At 32.2% G+C, this 22554-nt stretch overlaps 1 protein-coding gene across 1 annotated transcript in view; it reads left to right on the top strand.

The window, feature by feature from the left end:
* The window catches only part of Cep170 (centrosomal protein 170), a 118036-nt gene that overhangs the window by 48952 nt on the left and 46530 nt on the right, over positions 1 to 22554 (top strand). Inside the window, exons 5-11 of the mRNA XM_026390736.2 lie at positions 592 to 650; positions 741 to 906; positions 1788 to 1922; positions 7291 to 7767; positions 11948 to 12111; positions 12298 to 12591; positions 21042 to 21191. Of these exons, the coding sequence (XP_026246521.2) occupies positions 592 to 650; positions 741 to 906; positions 1788 to 1922; positions 7291 to 7767; positions 11948 to 12111; positions 12298 to 12591; positions 21042 to 21191 (1445 nt within the window). The remainder of the gene's footprint in view (positions 1 to 591; positions 651 to 740; positions 907 to 1787; positions 1923 to 7290; positions 7768 to 11947; positions 12112 to 12297; positions 12592 to 21041; positions 21192 to 22554) is intronic.

Below are 22554 nucleotides of genomic sequence, written 5' to 3'. Positions count from 1 at the left end.
TGTAGATAAAGTATGTTCACCCCAATTCATGTCTTCATACATGTACTTTGGATAATGATGTCCATCACATTCCACTATCATTGCTCACCCCCTGCCCTCTCCCTTTTCCTCCCACCCCTCTGCACTATCTAGTGTTTTCCTCCCATGCTCCCTCTCCCTATCCCACTATGAACTAGTCACCTTATATCAGAGAAAACATTTGGCATTTGGTTTTTTGGGATTGGCTAATTTCACTTAGTATTAATGCCATGATTTTATTCTCTTTTATTATATATGCCACATTTTTTTTATCCATTTATCCACTGAAGGGTATCTAGGTTGGCTCCAGTTTAGCTGTTGTGAATTGTGCTGCTTTAAACATTGATGTGGCTGTGTCCCTGTAGTATGCTGTTTTTAAGTAACAACAACAATAAAAATTTTTAAATGAAAATTTTATAATTGTAAATGTATTTTAACATTTAATATTAAGGAAAATTCTGTAATTCTTCTGTAATAAGTCTTGAAATAGGACAGTTTCCAATTATATTTGATGGCCATTTTAAGCTTGATTACCAGAATTTTGAAGTCCTTTTCTTCCTTAGCCCCGTTTACATACAAATCTTTTTACTGTAGTAAGAGGAGAAATGAGGGTCCCTGAAGAAGCCCTAAAGGTAAAAGTTTTTCCTTTTTTCAATCTTCCATTCACTAGTGTTGATTTTATTCATGGATGTTTCAGTTCCTTTTCTAAATGTATTTTGTAGCATGAGAAGTTTACCATTCAGCTTCAGTTGTCCCAGAAATCTTCAGAATCATCAGAATTGTCAAAATCTGCAAGTGCTAAAAACATAGATTCAAAGGTGGCAGATGCACCTACAGAAGTGCAGCACAAGCCTACAGAAGCACTGAAAACTGAGGAAAAAGCCTCAGGTAAGCTAACCTCTTGAAAGTCCCATATTTATACTTGATTTTGAAGAAATTATATCCTTTGTTCTCAAAAGATTGGCCACTTGCTTATCAAAATAATTTATAATCTTGATACTTTCAGAGTGCCTCATAATGCAGCCAATGCTGCATTTAATTGTAGTTTAAAATAATATTTTTTATTCCATGTTTGTTTGCATTTTTCTGAATTATAACAACTGAAAGAGAAGAAAAAATGTTAATCCAATGCTCCATCATTATAATATCATTGTATAATTTACAGGTCAAAAAACTATGAAAATGCTTTGTATAAATAATTTCATTTAAACAAACAATTTGAAATTGATGGACATTATATTTGTCCAAATAAGAAATATATTCTGCTAAAAACTAAATATAGTTACTATGCTATTCCCATTAGGTTTTAAAAAAATTAGAAAATGGCTACTCATGACAATTTACTCTAGTTTAATCTTTTGTATTTGGCATCAATGACATTTCTGATGAGACTGGTTTTACTGTACCCTTGTTGGTTTTTGCCTACTTTCAACAAAACATCTTGTACTGGGACCATTTCTTGTCTAAATATGCAAGTGAAAGGTTATTTGTTTTAAGTGGTTCATTTATATACCAGAGAACTCAACACTTTTAACAAAAAGCTTAGATATATATCAGCCAGTATAAATGTTCACTTATTTAGTTGTGTCCAACATTCTGTAAGATATTACACCAATAGTGTTATTACTTGTCGGATGTTTTTCAACTATCTAGATTACACTTTGGATTTTTTTTCACTTGATTAATCAAGTAGACAATTCTAGCCTTCTGTCAAATCATTTGTTGTTGTTTCATCTACTTTAGGCAGATTTTTTCCTACCTCTTTCCAGATATTTCTGCTATGCCCCGTGGTACTCCATTATATGGACAGCCGTCATGGTGGGGGGATGATGAAGTGGATGAAAAAATAGACTTCAAGTCAAATGGCAAAGCTGAAGAAAAAAATCATGAAACTGGAACGTCAGGTAAAAATATCTCAATGACTATGACATTACATGGATATTTTGGGAATCATTTGTAATCTAAGCAGAAATCTGTCTACTCTGAAAAGAGATGGTCTGCTACTCTAAAGCTTGATTTAAAAAAAAAAAAGGTTGATGGCTATTTTAATGTCCTTATTATTTTAATATAAATTTCTTATTTATGAGTGACTCTCAAATTATTAATTTCAATCTTTTAAAAAGTAATTTATTTAAAGTATTTTTTTCCTAGTTTATGAGATTGTTCAAACATGACAGATTAATAAACTGGATATTTTACATATTTTAAAGTAATTATTAAAATGAATTTTAACCAAGGTAGTAGATACAAATGGATTTTATATTTTCATTAGATTCACAAACATAACAATTTCTACGATGTTCAGAAATGTGATATGAAATTATAGCTTCTTTAAAACGTCACTATTCTCAATTTGTTGGGATTATAGTAGCAATAAGATTACCGTGTTCAGCTTCAAGAATGAAGAAATAGTTCTGGGTCAGAGTCTCAGAATAGTAATCAAGGAATATGTCTTTTGTTGATGAAGTAGTTCGGTGGTGAACTAAGTGTTCATAAACCAGATCAAGATTTCCAGGAAATAAATGGAGGTGTCAATTGTTTGTCACATACGGACATTGAAAAGACATAAGAACAGAAGGATTGAACAGCCAATTTCTGTGATAACAGGAGATTAAGATCCAGAACTGGCACCTGGGATGAGTATGGAAGACTTAGTCTGACAGAGAAAAGGATAAGTTTCATCCGAAGTTTTTCAGTGTTCTACCTTTGATCATAGTTCTACAAAATAAGTGAGACAGTTTTCTTAGTTGGAGAATTAAGAATGCTGTTTCTTTAGATATACTTTTATTAGGCCAGGACACAAAAATCTTAAGAAAGCTGGCATTATCAACTCAGTCTTACTGTGCCCCAAACCGAATTTGTCAACTTTGTAAAATAAATTTCTATCACAGTTTCCTTGTTTCTTTTCACCAACACAGTTTACTTCACACCCAACCATGAAGTATTATTATTTAGTATTTAACATATCTTCAAATGTAAATAACAGAACTGTTTCCTGATACTAAACAAGAAGGACTTACTGGCTCACATAATTGAATACCACCATCATCTCAACACTGTTATCATCTAGCTAGTTTCTCCATCTTTCAGTCTTAACTGTTCACAATAGTTGCGTACTGAGGGAGTTTCCCCTCATACTCAGGTTGCCTACCAGTCAAGGGTAAATGCTATCATATCCAACAGAAAAGAACAAAGGTTGCTTCCAGAAGACCTCACAGAATGTGGAAGAACAACATTCCTAAAAGTTTTCAATACATCTGTCTTCTCATTGGCCTCGCACAGGTTCAGAAGTGTGTCACCTGCTTATTAATGAACCTGTCCCTGGTGAGACATAGGAGATTATCTGTACACCACTCTTGTTGGCCTTGAAGCTGAGTGTGGAGTTTTTTTCCCCTAAGGCACATGAGCTGTGTCAGGGAAGAGTGGATACCAGAGAATGTTGGCGTTCTTTAGAAAGAAGGAACAGGAAAAAGATACTGGAAGACAATCAAGAATGTCTACTTTATTTGAAAGTTTTTGTCTTCCCTTTTCTTCACCTTATCAATCTAATATATGACCTACTTCTGTTGCCTTTTTGTCCCCAACAAGTCATAATTGAACTTTCTAACTTAAGTTTGGGCCCTAAAAAGCTAAACTGATCTTTATTTCATTTTTTTTCAAGAAACTACACTGACTCCCATTTGCTTGCCAAATAGATTTTAATGTTTTTAAGTTTTATATATCAGAGCTTTCTAATTTTGCTCTACTTTTTCTGGAGGGCCTTATATTCCAGTATCAGTTGTTATAGTGTTCTCTTCCAATTTGGGAGAGAATATGATAATTCCTGCCTGTTCTGTTCTCCCTCAGGTTTCAATACACAGACATTGAATAATATAAAATTCTAAATGATGTATTTGTATATATGTATTGCTAATATGTGATACTGTTTAATTCACTATTTTTGAGTAAGCCTTCTCTCCACAACTTATCTCTAAATTCCTTTCTTCAAGTATCACATATCATGCTATCATTGAGCACTAGAGCCACCTGGTAGAGAGGGAATTTTTTTTTTTAATGTCTTGTGCTCTATCAGATTCTGTTGGTTAATAGTTCAGTGAGATTATTGCTTGCTTTGTCATTTTAGTATAAGGATAATACCATTTAATATTTGTCATTTGCAGTTTATTAAAAGATAAGATGAGGTTTACCTACTGGAATAATCTATGAGTTCATCAGAAATTATAAAATCAGGTTTGAAATGTGTATCAATTGTTATTAAATTTGATTATTTTGAAATTAAAGTGTTTTTAAGAATTTAAATTTAAAAAAATGTTTCAAATTATGGAATATAAATGATCAATTTAATAACTTATACTCCAAGTATACTCATTCAGTAAAAACAAAAAGTGACTTCCTTTTTGGATACCCATTTTTAGAATTGAAAAACTTGGTACTTACTATGGAAGGTGAATATTTCAGGAAGGATTAAAACCTGTCTGTTACTAATCATTTTTTATATCCCCCTCTGTGTGTCCACATGTCTAGAATCTTCTAAAAACTTGACGCATAGTCTAAAAAACTTAGAAGCAAATGTATACATTAGAGCAAGCCAGTTTTCTTGAAATTCTGTGAATATTTTCAATCCTACTAAGGAAAATTTTTCTTCAATGTAGTTATAGCTGCTTTCTTCAATCTTTGGTCTCAACATTAATTTAAAGGCTCTTTAAATATTGTATACATTTTGAAAAGGCATGTATACTATATGTAGTAGTTTCTTGATTCTTTTTACATTGATTTTTAAAAATCCAGTCAAACTAAATTTGGAGGCTTTTAAGTTGTAACTTCTTTTTAGCAAAAGGAGTTTCACAGAAATCATAATTTGAAATACTTCACTAGGCTAGGTTGGGTAGATGTCTAAAGCAGAATGAGCCATGATAATTATAGTCTGTGATTTAAAATTAGTTGAGTATTAGTTTAGTACAGAAGAATGCATTATAAGTATCCCTGATAGATCACACAGTTATAAAATACCCTCAGAGCATAAGCAAGTTATCACCAGTTGCTTTTCTGATTTAGATATACAGAATTAATTCTAACATAGTCAGTTGTTATATAATTTTTTAAAACCTAGTAGTTGAGATTACTAAAATATTGATATAAACAAATAATTAGTATATAGTTTAATTTGATATAACAAAAATGACTTTTAAAAGATAAATGAATGTTAAATTCATAAATTCCAAACTATGTTGTCAGTATTCTAAAAGAAGAAAGCTGGTTTTTTTTCCTATCTTAATTTGTAAGCCCTATTAATTTTGCTATTAGGCATTTTTAATACGACCACACATTTCATTTGTTTTTTTCATCTTCAGGAAAAGGAATCTGACTACATATAATGAATTTTCCAGGTGATCAAACTTCACTTTTACAACAGACAGTTTTTAAAATTTTAACCATTTCCTAAGTTACTGTTAAATGCATTACCCCTATCACTACTTGAGCAAAGAAGTCTGAGTATGGTGTAAATTTTTTCTCTTAACTCAGAATCATCGTTATTTGTATCAGTTGTTGAATTATGATATCTTACAATGATGTCCTCAGAAGCCTTTGAAATATGTAAAGCTTCCCAGTATATACTGAGTGGTACTGGAATACAATGTTTTTGAGGCCATTTATCTGCTCTTGATTGTCCCTTGCTCTGATAAAGGGTTTTCCTCAGTATCATCCTTTCATTTTCAGTAGTGAGCAAAATTGAGTAGTTTTAGTAAAAGATAATTTTACATTGAAAATTATTATTCTTAGATAATTCTTTTGCCTTCTTTTTAGCCGTGTGTGTGTGTGTGTGTGTGTGTGTGTGTGTGTGTGTGAGCAGCTTACTACTACTACCATTTTGGAATTGGAGCTTTATGTTTTCTTTCCCACACATTAGCACATGGAGATGTTAATGTCCCATTCTTTTGTAACCTAAAAGCATATGTTTTTATGATTATTTCTTATTCAGAGTACTGTTAAGAAGTCAATTATTTAACACCTGATGAATTAAAATTTAACATGTATTTTAAAATTCACTTAATTTAAGGGTTAGAAACAACATAATTTCCTTGTATTGCCTTTTCTGTCTAATAAATTTTCTGTACACAATTTTTCTATCAGTCTGTTTAAAACCAGAATGGATTTTTGAGCAGAGAAACATATTTCATTTGAACTTGCTTGGTAATAGACCATCTCAACAACAGGGCAGTTTAGTCAAGCTTTTTCTTTTGCATTTGCTTTCTCTAATAAATACTTAAAATATGTACTTAAAATAAGCATTTTAGCTGTCATTTTCATTTATATACCTTTATGTATTTTATTATAAATCATCTCTTTTCATACCTTTATATTAGTTTCTGAGACAACAAAAGAAAAGTGAAAGTGTTCCAGGGTTGGTTGTTCCTTCTGCTTGCCATCTTGTTAATAATCTGAGGCTTATAATTCAGCTTTCCTTCAAATATTTTTAACACTTGTACATACTCAACTATATAGAAATGTAAACTAATTTTCTTCTCGATTACTGGCAGGCAACTGAATTTTCTATTTTTTCTTTTTTCTTTCATATTGCTGCTTGGATTGCTATGCTGTTGTGCAAACCACATGTTTTATCTTTACTCTTTTTGTCTTTATAAGATTGTCTATCTTCTTCCAGGAATCACGCATCAGTAATATTTCTGTCATTCTAAAATTCATATCTCTAAATGTAATGGTAAATGATGGTAAGTGGAATCATTACTTCTAAAACATGACTTACATATTTACTTTATATCCTCATTTGAGTATCTGTTTTCCATTGGAGCTCTACATTTATTTAAAGATGTTTAAGACATCTCGTCCTGCTGACTTGATAAGGAAATCCATGCTCTTCATATATATATATTAATATTTATTTATTTATTCTTCTTTAGAACTTGAATCTCCAGCCCCATTTGATTTCACTTCTTTTGTACCTTGATAATTTCTAGATCCAAGTTGGAAAAATTATGGACCTAGCCATGAAAGGTTCACTTCTTCACTGCTTCACTATCCTTTGCTATTACTACTACTTATCTTGCATCTCTTATTAGTTAAATGGCATGTTTATAATCAAGTTGTTTCTTCTCTGTTACATTTTTTGCCGATGATAGAATGCCATTGTTTTTCATCCAGACCATGATCTACGTTCTGATCCTTACAAAATAATGCACTGGTCATTATCAGTCTCCTTCAAATGCTAGAAACCCCCAAATATTTTGAATTCTCTCTTATTTTTCTCATTAGGGTGCAGCATAGATGCCAAGCAAGTTGAGGAACAGTCTGCAGCTGCAAATGAAGATGTACTTTTTCCTTTCTGTAGGGAACCAAGTTATTTTGAAATCCCTACAAAAGAATTCCAGCAACCTTCACAAATAACAGAGAGCACTATTCATGAAATCCCAACAAAAGACACACCAAGTTCCCATACAACAGGTGCAGGGCATGCTTCATTTACCATTGAATTTGATGACAGTACCCCAGGGAAGGTAACTATTAGAGACCATGTGACAAAATTTACTTCTGATCAGCGCCACAAGTCAAAGAAGTCATCTCCTGGAACCCAAGACTTGCCAGGAATTCAAACAGGAATGATGGCTCCAGAAAACAAAGTAGCTGACTGGCTAGCACAAAACAACCCTCCTCAAATGGTATGGGAAAGAACAGAAGAGGATTCCAAAAGTATAAAAAGCGATGTTCCAGTGTACTTGAAAAGGTTGAAAGGTAAAGTGAATGATCATTTCAGACCTTCCTATTGTATAATTAAGAAAATTCAGTTTTCATAGTTAGCAAACTACTAGTAAGTAAATATATAGTAGAAGACATCCGCTTTTTCAAACTTTATGTTTAACTTTAAAGCTCAAAAGCAAACCACACTGCTCATGTCCAACTTTTATTCACAATAGTCTTTCTTCATTTCTTCCCAAAGCCATATTGTAAAATTTTATATATGCCATTAAATGCCCCCCCATGGAAATATCAAATTAATTTAGTGTATCGGTGGAATTTCCTAAAAGACAATTCCCATCACTTCTTCTGTTTAAGGAAAAGATATATCCAGTTTTATTCTCTTATGATGCTTCTAAATATCAATATCTAGATTTTGAAAGAAATTTTAAGCCATTAGGTATGGGCTAAGAGTTCTACTTGGATAATATAATCACATTGTTGATGGAGTACTTCAAATTGTTAGTGGTTACTTAAGAAACACTTGAGTTTACAAATATTTACTGGATACTTATTAATCTAATTTTAATTTTTTTTCAGTATTTAAACTTTATGAGAATTGTAGTTGAATGTTCATATTCAAAACTTTATAATTAAACACTAATGGTATCAGCTGATAATTTTTCCCTATTGATTTTGCCAGTTCCTTTTTTAAAAGAACTAATTGAATACAGATTTGTATTACTTTCACATATTTATTTAAATAAGGTATATATAAAGGAATGATTTTGAATTAATTGATTGTTTATTAATGGCCATTCTTTTGTATATTAGGAGTCAATGAGTTTTTAAAAATGGCTCTTTGAGGTCAGAGATCATATATTACTTTACTTGTATCGTTTAACACTTTATATGGGACTTAAGCATATGATAGGTACAGAGTAATTCAAATAAACAATGAATGAATTCATTCTCCATGGCAAGACTGACCCTGGCTTAATGCCTACTTTGTGTCCTGATATCCTACTGTAAGAGGTCTAGTAATGAAGAAATTGTACTCTCACTCTTATTTTGGATTTGCTTCTAAGACATTTCAGGACAGTGAGATAATGTGATTAATTCTTTGTGCCTATTATAGCACTGTAGTCATCAGTGGTTACCTGGCATATGTACTTTTGAGATGTGATTATAATCTTTAATTCGTATAGACTTTATTATACATAATTGAGACCTGTGTATGCATGTATAGGTTAAATCTTATAAATAAAAGCCATACATTTGTAAGCTGATGATTTATATTAATTGGATAAGTAATACTGATACTCTACTATAAGAGGTAGTACGAGACTTGAAAATTTATTGTTTTTAAAAAATCATTCTTATCAAATATACAGTATGAGCTAAATTAATAAAAGGGTACCATTTAAAACTATCTTTGTTAAATCCTTTTGTAACTTTGTAAAGTCATTATAACTTTTCTGTTAGATGTTTTTTGATTAGTACCTTATAGTTGTATATAATCGTGTGATTTGTTACATATTTGAGCATGCACACAACAAAATTTGGTCAATTTCACTCCTTAGTATCTCTCTTTTCCCTCTCACTTCCATTTCTCTCTTCTTCTTCCTCTACTCTGTTGTACTCCCAAGTTTTTAAGCCATTATTTGAAAACATTCTGTGATTTTTGAATAAGACTTTTGTGAGCCTAATTCCAAATAGAGTTATTAAGGACTGCGTTATCTGTATCACCACATTAATCATTAGATATTTTTAAACTAAAATATCTAAGGAATTAATTAAGGAATTAGACAATCAAATAGGTAGACATATATTCCAATAAGGTGCCACCGCTGGGAAACCTTTTGGATTTGACTTTATGCCATTTTGCAAGTCATCAAAAAACATGTTTTTTTTTCAAGTCTAACTCATTTTTGATCCAAGATAGACCCATTTTATTTCTTCAAACTTAACTTACAAATGGCATTTGACTCTATACAGAAGTCTGAACTGCTTCATTGGACAATAGTTTTATACAGTTTAGGATATCAAGATGATACATTAAGACTCTAAATAAATGCAAATATATAACAGTCTGTAACAATTTTTCAAAAATTAGACTTTCAGCAACTACTCATATTAGTCCAAAAATTCAAAGTAGGCAAAACAAAACAAAAATATCTTGCTCCTACAAGAGTAAAGTGCACGCGCTTTGGGACAGTGAGGAAAATAATGTTCACAAAGCCCATACACTTTCACCCTTTAGGAGAGTTGCACCTTCTTTGGCTATAGTGGTGAGGTACAGATGACCTATCCTAAGAAGTATTTTAAAATTTCAGTGTCTTTAGGCATCATTAATGACAAGCAGAGGGAGGGAAAAAAAATACTGGTGAAGAGAGTTTGCTAGGGATCTTTTTAAGTAAAAAACAGAAGATTGGATCTCTGATCAGATGCCTTGTATAACACTGAGAAATAAAAGAATGAATAATAATTTTCCAACAAAAGAAAATGGCTATTCTTAAGCTATACGAGAAAGATATTTGAAAGGGCCTTATACTACTGGGTTCCGAATTTTATATATTGAAATAAGAATTAAAGTCTATAAAATTATATTTTCATTAAAATACTTTTATACACATTTGTTAAAGGTTATTCATTTTTATACAAGAAATATTGAAGTTTTATTATTTTCAGCTCTTATAAACTATGTTCCTTTTCAGTGTATCCAATATAATATTGAAATAGGTTTGAAATGTATGTAATGTTTTTAATGAATTTTGTATTTGAACTAGTGGTTTTATTTGGGTTTTCTGTTCCACCTGCTATCCATGACCTCTGGATTCATTATCTGAGGCAGAGATTCCATTAATTCAGTTATTTTTTTTCTTTTTAGGTTTCATTTTGAATGGTTAATAATTTGAAGAAAGAATTTAAGATTTGTTTGTCAAATCTTATTTTATAATATTAATTACTATCTCTTTAGTGGAAATACTCCCCAAACCCCCATTTTTTAATTTTATTCATTTCCTTTCTTTCCCTTGCCTATCACTTTTCCAAAACATCGCCCTTTTCTGCATGTACTGCCATTCTTTCTTTTCAGTTTTCTCATTCCTTTTATGTATTCCATTTTAAAACTTGTCCTCTTAAGTTAAATTATTACCACTAATTGGTGACATCTAAATTTATTCATGGGCATTAAAACTTAACTATTTCATTAGCCATGTCTTCTGCTTCCCACCCCTCCAGTCTTTCATTTTTCATCATTATTTTGTTCAGTAACACATTATTCAGCTTGTGTTCAAATTAAAGTTTGTTACCCAGACAAACTTAAAAATCAGATTTTGTCCTGGAAGCATTGGAATATATCAAAATGCATTACAGTGTACTAGATTGATTTATAGCTTCCAAATACATTTTCATTTAAGTCCATTTACATATGTATAATATTCTATACATATTTCTGAAATATGTATAGAATAGCTCTAGACTTCCTAATAATTTCATACTATTGTAATATAGTTATTATCCCTTGAGTATTTGTCCAAAGGAGCTTAGATTTATTTAAGGATTTGATAGACTATTCTTTTCTTTGATAGAATACTTTATTTAACTTGTTAAGGTACCAGAGTTTAGAGCACAAATGCAATTTTCAAATATTCTCATAATTAGAACAACACAGGAAAAATTTATAGGAAAAATTAGGGGGAATTACAGATTTGAATCTTTATTAAAAAGGAAAGGCATACTGAACTTGGAAAATATTGATCATCACATCACATTTTTATGGTATTTGTATTTTCTTTTCTGCATAATCATTTTAGCGGTGTCATTGTTTTTCTTATCTTTCTACCTCTCAAACGCAAAAGTCATTTTTATTGTTAAAATTGTTAATATTTGAAGGCAAAATTAATATTTATTGACATTACGAATACAAACTATGACAGATGATAGTATCGTTTATCTACTAAGGCATCAATTAATCATTATAAAGTTGAGATTTAGAGAAAGAAAAGCAGTCCTATTCAGTTGTTTATAAAGGCCCCCATTGTTGGTTGATAAAATTTGAATATAACCATTGCAATTGAGGGAAGTTTGCAGAGCCTGTTACTGAAAAGAACATATGACTTTGGATGAAAGGGGAGGGGAGGGGTCAAAACAAATAGCACTTTTGTATACACTTCTAACTTTCTACATGGGATTATTTTCTTCTCTATTATGTGATTTCTCTTTTTCTGTGTAGGAAATAAACATGATGATGGTACACAAAGTGACTCAGAGAATGCTGGGGCTCATAGGCGCTGTAGCAAACGTGCAACTCTTGAGGAACACTTAAGGCGCCACCATTCAGAACAGAAAAAGCTACAGAAGGTGCAGGCTCCTGAAAAGCATCAAGACCAGGCTGTTGTAAGTTAAACTTCTTTTATAATTGCATTCTTTAATGAAGACCATCCCAGAAAAAGAGGGTCATATTCTTTTACTCAAAGTATAGGAGTCTTGTGTCAGGAAACTACTTACTCTACACTACATACAAAACTTGAAAAAACAAAATCTCCAATAGCAGATGCCAAAGTGGTTTCTTTGTCTTTACAGACTAGCTCTGCGCATCACAGAGGGGGGCATGGTGTTCCACATGGGAAATTGTTAAAACAGAAATCAGAGGAGCCATCGGTGTCAATACCCTTCCTACAAACTGCATTATTAAGAAGTTCAGGGAGTCTTGGGCACAGACCAAGCCAGGAGATGGATAAAATGTTAAAAAATCAAGCTACTTCTGCTACTTCTGAAAAGGATAATGATGATGACCAAAGTGACAAGGGTACATATACCATTGAGTTAGAGAATCCCAACAGTGAGGAAGTGGAAGCAAGAAAAATGATTGACAAGGTAAATAACTGAAATTTGAGTATAATGTTAGTTGTGTGGTGTATTTAACTGTTGGAAATTATTGGAGAGTCAACACTGAAATGTTCTCATGCAGTCAGTGTTATTGGAACTTCAGGGTTTTGTTAGGGAGCTGTGAGACTAATAATAAGACCAAATTGCTTTCTTAATTATTCTGAATTTGCCTGAGTTTCATATGTATGGTCCTGAACATTTAAACTGTTTGGACCTTTTAAGGCTATGTAAATTTAAAGTAGGCTTTAAAAATAGTACACTTTAGACATACTCACTTTGCATTTATTTATGTCACAACTAAACAGAGTTTTAGAATTGTTAACATAAATGTGTTAACTACAGGTTTCCTTTCTACTAATTTCATGTTGGAAGCACATGAAAATACATGTTTTAATTAATATGTCCTTATTTTTTTTTCTGTTCACTGCTGTCTTTGATGATAGAAAAGCAGTGTATGAAAACAAAATCAAGTTTTTTTTGTATTATGTTCAGTTTAGCTAGATTATGCCTAGTCATGATGATTATATAAATTTTCTTGATGATACTGATTAATGTGTATAATGATTATTATTTGGCTTAAAAAATAGTTTTTCTTAATTATGCCCATGGTAATAGAAAGTCAGCTTTCAAATTAGCTGTTTGTTTTACCGCCTGGAAAGTAACAGCATAAGTTTCTCTAAACATTTATTTCTTTTAAAAATTATTGTTACTCAAAAGTTGAGTGCTTCTTAAATGAGCAACATTAATATCACTTAGGAAACCAACCCCCAGACATACTAAATTAGAATCTGTACTAAAAACAAGACTGCCCAATAATTCATATGCACATTAACAGTTGAGATGCACTAGTTTAGATAACGAATTTCCAGAATGGTATCTGAGGGAGTGGGCAAGATACCTAGCCCTATGGGATGCAGGAAAAATATTAAGACTTATGCTCACTGTTTTGTATAATTTTTCTACTTTGAACTGTTTTCTCCAGTGTATAGAATCTATTAATATATTGACAGACATATATAGTTTCTAAACATAATATTTATCAAAGAGTATCATGTCAAAATATTTTACTGTGGGAATGCACAACTCCAAACATTTGGAGACCCATTTGCCTTTGGAATAGTTGTTATTGTAAGCAATATTATTGTGGTTGTTAACAAGAGAAATGGTCACACTACTGATAGAGAAATCTACAATTATAAAATAGGATTCATTTAATGAAGTAATGATATTATGTGACTGGACAAATAATTTACTTATTCTTGAAAAAAATCTGGGACTATACTGAAAGGAAAACAAGGATCACTGCATTATCTTGTGACTACCAAAGTAATAAAAGAACTGAGATTTCATTATTTATGATCAAAGCTGAAAACCAAATCTAGGCTAATTAAAGTAAGGCTCTGGGGGAAACAAAAAAGCCCAGAACCAGGAATCAGATGTCTGGAGAAATAACCTGTGGGTGTGGAGAAAACAAAGGCCAAGAATAGCAAACTTGACAGCATAAGAAGTGCTTTGGGATGACTGGAGTAGATATGGGCAACATATCAGATTGCTTGGATGAACTGTCATCTGTTTTCTCCTTTTTGAAATTTTGGTGTGTGGAACAGGAGTTGGGGCCATCTGCTGCTGTCCATCTAAATTTGAATGGTCCTGAAAACTTTCATATGGTCTTTTTCCTATTTCATTCCATCATTTGTGAAATGGTTTATTTCATTGATAATGTGCGAGGTTTTGCGTTAGGGATGGTGATGCAAATAGAAAAAAACTGAGTTCTTTCTTTCAAGAATGAATGCATAGAGGGATAGAAAAGTGAATTAAAGCCAGACATGGTGGCCTATGCCTGTCATCCCAGGTACTTGAGAGGTTGAGGCAGGAGGATGGCAAGTTCAAGGGTAGCCAGACCTTTTCTCAATAAAAAATAAAATGGGCTTCAAAATTGAAAAGGCAATTTAAAAGCTGTTGTCCTGTCCAGCAGTCAGTCAGTTATGACTGTCATAACCTTACATAAGAAGACTGAGCTAAAAATACATATTTGGGAATATTAGAGAATAGAGGGGAGTTATGCAGAACTAAGAGATGAAACTACCAGTGAAGCTAGATAGAGTAATGGGACAAAGTGTGAAATTCTTGGCAATACCAACATTGGTGGACATAGTATTAGAGTGAACAAAAGAAAACTGAAGAGGATCAGACAGGAGTAAGAGAAAACCAAAAGGAAATGTCATCTGGGAATCAAAGCAGAGTGGAAAAGAAGTAAGCAGTACTGTACTGATGTTAAGTATAGTAAGCAGTGAAACACCTTTTCAGTTCTTCCACAAATACATTGTTTACCTGGGATTAAAGATGATCAGAAAAGTCATTTGTATCTTACCTTAGAAGAAGAAATTATGTATAATTAAAATAGTATCTCTTTAAAAGAAATGACCAGGCCAAAATGCCCTATTCTTGTTATTCTGTTTTGGTATTGGTTCTCTCCTTTTCCCCAACCCCCAAGTTAGGAGAGTACAACAGTTTGTTTTGTATTTTTGGGTTGTGTCTGTTAATGATGTCCTTATATTTTTGCACATCCTGAAATTCACTGTTTATGAGGGTGACACATGCCTCATATTTATAAAGACCTCTTAAATTTTGCATCTATGTTTACATGAAAATGCACTATAAATGCTGTTGCCTACCTGAATTAAAAAAACTCATCTCTCACAGTAATGATATTCTCCCCCATTTACTCCTGCCTCTTCTCTACCTTCCAAAGAACCCATCACAGTACCAGTTTCTTCTTTCTCTTCCATTCAAAACAGATAATACTAAGGGAAGAGGAAAATCTTGTCAGGCTACTTTTTTATTTTTTATTTTTGGTACTGGGGATTGAGCCCAGAGGTGCTTAACCACTGATCCACATCCCCAGACCTACCTTTTTTTGTTTGTTTGTTTTTACATTTTAATTTGAGACAGGGTCTCACTAAGTTGCTTAGGGCCTCACTATGTTGCTGAGGCTAGCCTTGAACTTTTGATCTTCCTACTCACCCTCCCAAGCCTCTGGGATCACAGGCATGCACCACCATGCTGGCCAGGGCTACTACTTTTAAGCTAAATAAGGAAAAACTTAAAAGTGAGAACAGAAAGTTAAACATTGATCAAGAAAAAATATTAGTCATAGATAGTGAGGCTTTGTGCGTTTAAAGTGTTTCTCCTTAAATTTTATACCACAATCAACTTTGTCCCATACTTTTCCTGGCCTGACTTATTAACTGTTCATTGTATCAGCATATCTCCCCCTAAAAGCCTATTGATAGCATGCTTTCTCTTTCCTCATGGAATCTGGACAGTGCTGGTTCTGAGATAACAGGTGGTAGGAAAGAATCCAGAACAAGAAGAACTATTACAAGATCAGAAACACAACATAAAGAATATCTATGGCAGTGAATTAAGGAAGTCAGTGCTGAGAATCTGGATCCTGGGGTAACAAATTAAATTAGACCCAAGTCAGAACCAGGGGATCCATGATAAACATCTTTCCTAACCTCTTTCTGGGCTCTTCTAACACTTTTTTTCTGAATTTTAAATTTAATTTTGATTACAAATATAAAATCAGTGTTAAACATTCAAAATGTTTTATTCTATTGAATTTAAGGGATTTTTTTTCTTTATAAGTGAAATAGATTTAATAGTATTTACAATTTTTTAAAACTCCTCTCTTAAATCATCTTGATGGAGTTCTTTGACACCAGAAGCTAGAATTGCACATTGTTATTCTGTAGTTATATGTCAGGTGATTTTTGTAGGATGTAAGAACCTTTATATTGATTTGAACTGATAGATACCCTGCTTTCTTAACCCAGGAGGTACTTCCTCCTTGAGGTGATAGATGTCATGTCAATTAAAACCTAAGTAATTTTTTACTTTGATGCCTCAGTTATTATTTCAGAGTAAGCCTAAAAAAGCTTGACTTTTTTTTTTATCATTATCCTTTTCATTTCTAAGGGAAGGTGAATTTGGAATTCTAACTGATATTTGAGATTTTAATCTAATACATAAGGGACTATGGCTATTAAGTTATCATTTTGGTCTATATTGTATTATCATTTTTATGTACATAAGTCTGTCTCTTTTCCATGGTCTCTACTTCCTGTCACAATAAGCAAGATGCCTATATCTCATGTTATTGAATATAATAATATGAATGAGTATTCACCATTTGAAAGATCTGATATGCAACATTTCTTCTCTCCACTGTTCTAATTTTAGAATTAGAAATTTTGGACTTTTTCTGTATGGCTTGAACTTTTAAATGACAATGGCAATGAGGATGATAATATAATAGTGAAAAAAATCAAGGTGAAACTTTTCATAGGCTTGGTTTGTATTGTACATGCTTTTATCATCTCCAGAATGTTTAGTTTCTTTAAATTTAAAACTAAATCTAAAATATAGTCTGGTTTTATAGAAAGTTGGATTTAAATATAGAGTTGCATGGTTCCTTCATGTGAATTTCATTGTTTATTCATAGGCTTGTACATTAGACCTGTCCTTAAGAGTAAGGACTCAGTGCTAGGCATGGTGGCACATGCCTGTAATCCCAATGGCTAAAGGCTGAAGCAGGAGGATCACAAGTTTGAAGTCACCCTCAGCAACTTACTGAGGCCCTAAATAACTTAGTGAGACCCTGTCTCAAAATTAAAAATTTTATAAAAGGTGCAGGGGATGTGGCTCAGTGGTTAAGGACCCCTGGCTTCCATCTCTGTTACCAAAAAACAAACAAACAAAAAGAATAAGGACTAAGTCATAAAGATATCTAAATCCCTTGTAGTAATAGCTAGCCTGTAGCCTATAGTTAGTAAGTACCATATACCACAGTTGCTTAATATGTGTATAGCTGTCTCTAATGCTTTAAAATATCCCATTTGTTTAGGATAGCCACTAATATACAAACATGAAATCCCAAACTGAGATACTATATATAATTGTATATATTCAGAGGTAAAGATTGAGAACATGGTCTGTGATCTGGGATAGGATGGAGAGGGAGGTACTATGGAGGACATGAAAGCCATTCCTCACCTCCAAAATAAATGAGTTATTTTTTTTCTTTTTTGAGAGAGAGAGAAAGAGAATTTTTTAATATTTATTTTTTAGTTTTCGGCGGACACAACATCTTTATTTGTATGTGGTGCTGAGGATCGAACCCAGTGCCAGGCACATGCCAGGCGAGCACGCTACCGCTTGAGCCATATCCCCAGCCCTAAATGAGTTATTTTTAATTTCTGTTTTACAGTGCTAGGGATCAAACCCAGGGCCTTTTATGTGCCAGGCATGTGTTCTGCCTTGAGCTAGTCCACCAAAAAGTTTTTTATTCTTGTACCCCACTCCTCATTCCTTTTGTTCCTACCTAAAAGAATTAGAAACTGACTGGTAACATGGGATGCAAAGTTCCAATAGAGAGGAAGCATAAATATTAGATATCTAGACTCATCCTTTTCCCTACTATATACTTCTAGCCTGAGAAGCCCTTGGCTGAATAAGAGACCCAGATTTTATATTTAATAAGTTTGGAATTTTTATTGAGAACTAGGTCAGAGTAGGAAAGGGAAGAGAATCATGAGCCTGGGGCTAATATATTGCATTTGAAATACCGTGAGTCACTTAGGAGGAAAGATGACAGGTAAGCAGCTGTCCATATAGTAGGTAAATGGAGTGAAGCATTACATGTAGATGAACTCACCTAGGGACAGAATCTAGAATGAAAGATAAGGAAACCTGACAAACTTGGCCTTGCTTTGAGTAGCTCTCAGTTGTATCCAATTATTAGATATGGGTTAAATGGTATGGGCTATTGTGTGTGCTATTTTAAATGTGAAAAGTATGTTAGCTTTAAAGTATATAGACAATATAAACTATTTTCTCTTTGTTTTCACATGAAACTTTTCACAAGTGAATGTTTGTGTACCTGAAGTACACAAGTGTACAGAAGTGAATAGATACATATTTCAAGATGGACTAGTCAGTTATTACTATCATAAGTTTTTCAAACTGCGGCAAAGTATGTGTGAACTCTGAAGACTTCTTTCCCTGTACAGTAGGAGTTCCTGACCTATCATTTCTTTTGAAAAGAAATAACTGTTACTTTCTTACACATGTATAGCTGTCTCTTAAACTTTAAAAGGAATCTATACAAAATCATCTGAGTACTTGGAGAACTTCCCTTTTTCAAAGCATTAGTTCTTTGTGTGCCTTTTGTTGTCATTTCAAAATAGTGTCAAAAGTGATTACATTTTATTTGAAAATTCTGGTGGTTATGAGTTAAAAGAAATCAAGTTTCAGTATGGATTTAGAACTAAATATCACCAAATCAGAAAATAACTGAAGGTAATTTCTAAATTAACATGCCAAGAGATACAAAAATGTAAGTACTCTTACATGATTAATTTTACTTTCAACTTCCAAACTTAAGTTAGCTTTCTTCTAGTAATTATAAAAATTTAAAAAAAACCTTCAATAAATTTGAAGTTCAAAGATTCTTGTGATAAGTGATTTTTAATTTTTAAAAACATATCATTCACTTGAATGGCTTGAGTTTGCTTTCTTTACAAATATGTTAAAAGCAGAGCACATACAGATACTCAGGTTTTTTGTACAGATGTTTTTAAACTTATTTAATTCTAATTTTTAGCAAAATGAAGAAATTTTTTCACTGTGCTCCCATATATTATTGAAATTCATATTGATTTAAAGTTAATAATACACAATTTGCTCAAAGATAATTTAAATATTGAGTAGTTCAATAGAATATTAAATCACAATTCTTGAACAGAACAAAATGGTTGTGTTTGAAGTAAATATTAAGTAATAAGGCCATCTAGTGGTAAAAACTAAGTTTTAGTGAATTTGAAAATCTGGTACCTATTTACTAAATATGAACTTTAGAATTTATCAGATAGCTGTACTATATGACTTTTAATTTTTTTCTAGAAAATATTTTAGTTTAAGTTATTCTCACATTTGTATAGATAACAAAGGCTCTCTTCAGTTATATTCTAAGATCCTTTATACAAATTGCTGATTCAGATGCATAACTTTGGAGGTGCTGGGGTTAGAACCTGGGGCTTCACACATGCTAGACAAACATTCTAAAACTGAAGTATACCCCCAGCCCTACAAAGATTAAGCATTGGGAATAAACTGGGTACTTAATAATAAAATGATTGTTTATATGACCAAAACTTTTTCAATGTGTTTGGCAATATCCATGGCCTTTCATGTGCCCAAAAATGAGTAAGATCAGTTCCTACCAAAAAAAAAAAAAAAGCACACGAATATTTGTTTCTGCATTTATAACTTTTCAAAAGTGTTGACCATTGACAATCTGCTTATTGAAAAGACTGATCTGTGTGTATAGGCCCAGGAATCTGCATTTCACAGAAAGGTCTTAAGTAACTGATAGGCAAATAAAGTTTGAGAATAATGTTAAACTTTATGCCAAGATCATACAATAAAATCTGTGATTGGCATCAGAGAAAATAATATCTATAGATTTAAATCATGTAAATGTTAAGCACTTAATAGGGAAGGAAAAGACAAAAAGAATCATGTTTATAAACGTGTTTCAACATGCTTCTTGAAAATAATAGAGCACAGAAACAAGCTGAAAACAAGTTGAAAAGATAATCTTTCCTAACTCTTTGCATTATTATAATGTTTAACAAAATTATTCAGGTGTTGTAACAACAAATGTAAATGTGCCGGGTGAGGTGGTGTACACTTGTAATCCCAGCATCTTGAGGGGCTGAGGCAGGAGGATTACAAGTTGAAAGCCAGCCTCAGCAATTCAGAAAGGCCCTAAGAAACTCAGTGAGACCCTGTCTCTAAATAAAATACAATAAAGGGCTGGGGATGTGAATCAGTGTTTAAATGCCCCTGAGTTCAATCCCTGGTAACCCCGCCCAAAAAAGATCCTAAATATTTCTGATTTTTATATGAATACTTGCTAAATATTAAGAAAGAATAGTCACACTGACATAAACCACAATGGCCTGTTTTCTTCTTCAGCTATACTCCAGTGGTATTATTCTGTCTTTTAAAAAGTTCTTCTTGTTATTAAAATTGAAATACACCTGGGTAGGGTGGTTGACACCTGTAATCCCAGTAGTTTGGGAGGCCAAAGCAGGAGGATCACAAGTTCAAAGCTAACCTCAACAAAAGCAAGGTGCTAAGCAACTCACTGAAACCCTGTCTCTAAAAAAAATACAAAATAGGGCTGGGGATGTGGCTCTGTGGCCAAGTACCCCTAAACTCAATCCCTGGTACCCCCACCACAAAAAAAAATTGAAGTAAAAATTCATTTAGAATATTTTTATTTGCTTCTGCAGTTAATATGAAATTCACTTGTTAATCTAGTACTCAGACTTTGATTTTCACTTGCAAAATTATTTTTTTTCTTCTAGGTATTTGGAGTAGATGACAATCAGGATTATAATAGACCTATTATCAATGAAAAGCATAAAGATCTGATAAAAGAGTGGGCTCTCAGTTCTGCTGCAGTAGTAATGGAAGAAAGAAAACCACTGAGTACATCTGTATTTCACAACTCAGAGGTACACATCTCTCTTGTGTACTTAATTCTTTATATACATTATATATATATATATATATATATATATATATAATAACTTTGTATCATTTGTAAGTTTTAAGTAATTGATTTACCCCCCTTGTGAAACTTACAAAAACTAAAATTTTACACATTTTCCATGTCTAATGAAAACCTTAAGCCTGGCTTAGTTTTTATCATTGTTATTTTAAATTAATATTTTTAAAGGAAAAAAATATTTCAGTAAGCAGTTAATAATCTATATGTTCATTGCCCTAATTGGTGTTTTGAGACAAAATAAGAAATGTACATTTTATACTTTATAGGAAGTTTGTGTTTGTAATTGAAAGACTCACCATGTCAGAAAACATATGAAAGGTACTATCTGGTGGATATATCTTATATACTTCAGTAAGTGTAGTACAGTCTGAGTTGTAATTAGAATGTGAGATTAATTAAGAATGGCTTGGTGGAGAAATCCATGGTGTCAAAATTTCATTACACTTTGGTATTTCAAAAAGAAATGTAAAACATCTATATAAATCAAAAGTACTAAAGTTATTATTTGTTCAGATAATAAGAGCTAACATTCAACAGAGCCTTTAATGTGCCATTTTACAAATAAGGAAATTAAAGTAACAAAGAAATTTATTTCGCCAGGGTCTTACTTTTTTTTTTTTTTTTTTTTTGTGGAGCCAGAGTTTAAACTTTTAGCAACTTTGATTTCTTAATTTATTCTTTTATACATTATGCTATATTATTTCTTAGGAAATGAACTAATTTATAATCTATGAATAGTAAAGAAATATGAAATAAAAATGAAAGAAAATTATAAGGCATACATTTTATTTATGTTTGCATGAAATGGAAGTAGAATATTTTATAGTCAGGTAAATAAACTTGCATGTTTGCTTGTCAATGTTAAAATTACTTATTTATGGTGTGCTATTTCCTGAAAACTGTCAAAACAATAACTGTATTTTAGTATTTTTTTGTTTTTGTTTTTCTTAGGAGAATTTTTATTCTGGTTTTTTATTTATAAGATTTATTTATTAAAAGCAGGTTATCATTATTTAAGGCAATATGCTGATATTTTGATTAATCCAGGAAGGATTTTCATGAACATAAACTTAAATAGACTCCCTGCTCTCTTCTCTGTCTGCTCTATTCATTGCCAAATAAAATTTATATAGTCCCAATATGTTTCTGCCTTTGTAGGAGTCACCTGTTTGGCCATTAGAACTCTTCCCAGAATGGTTCTACATAAGTGAGTGCAATTAGCCTTAGGTACTCAGAAATGTGGGCATGTACCACAAAAACTTAGGAAATTCAAGAGTTTAGCAGGCTTTGGTATCCGTAGATTGCAC

This window comes from Urocitellus parryii, chromosome 9 (assembly GCF_045843805.1).
Source record: "Urocitellus parryii isolate mUroPar1 chromosome 9, mUroPar1.hap1, whole genome shotgun sequence".
Taxonomy (NCBI): Eukaryota; Metazoa; Chordata; class Mammalia; order Rodentia; family Sciuridae; genus Urocitellus; species Urocitellus parryii.
This window is presented reverse-complemented; position numbering and strand designations above follow the sequence as displayed.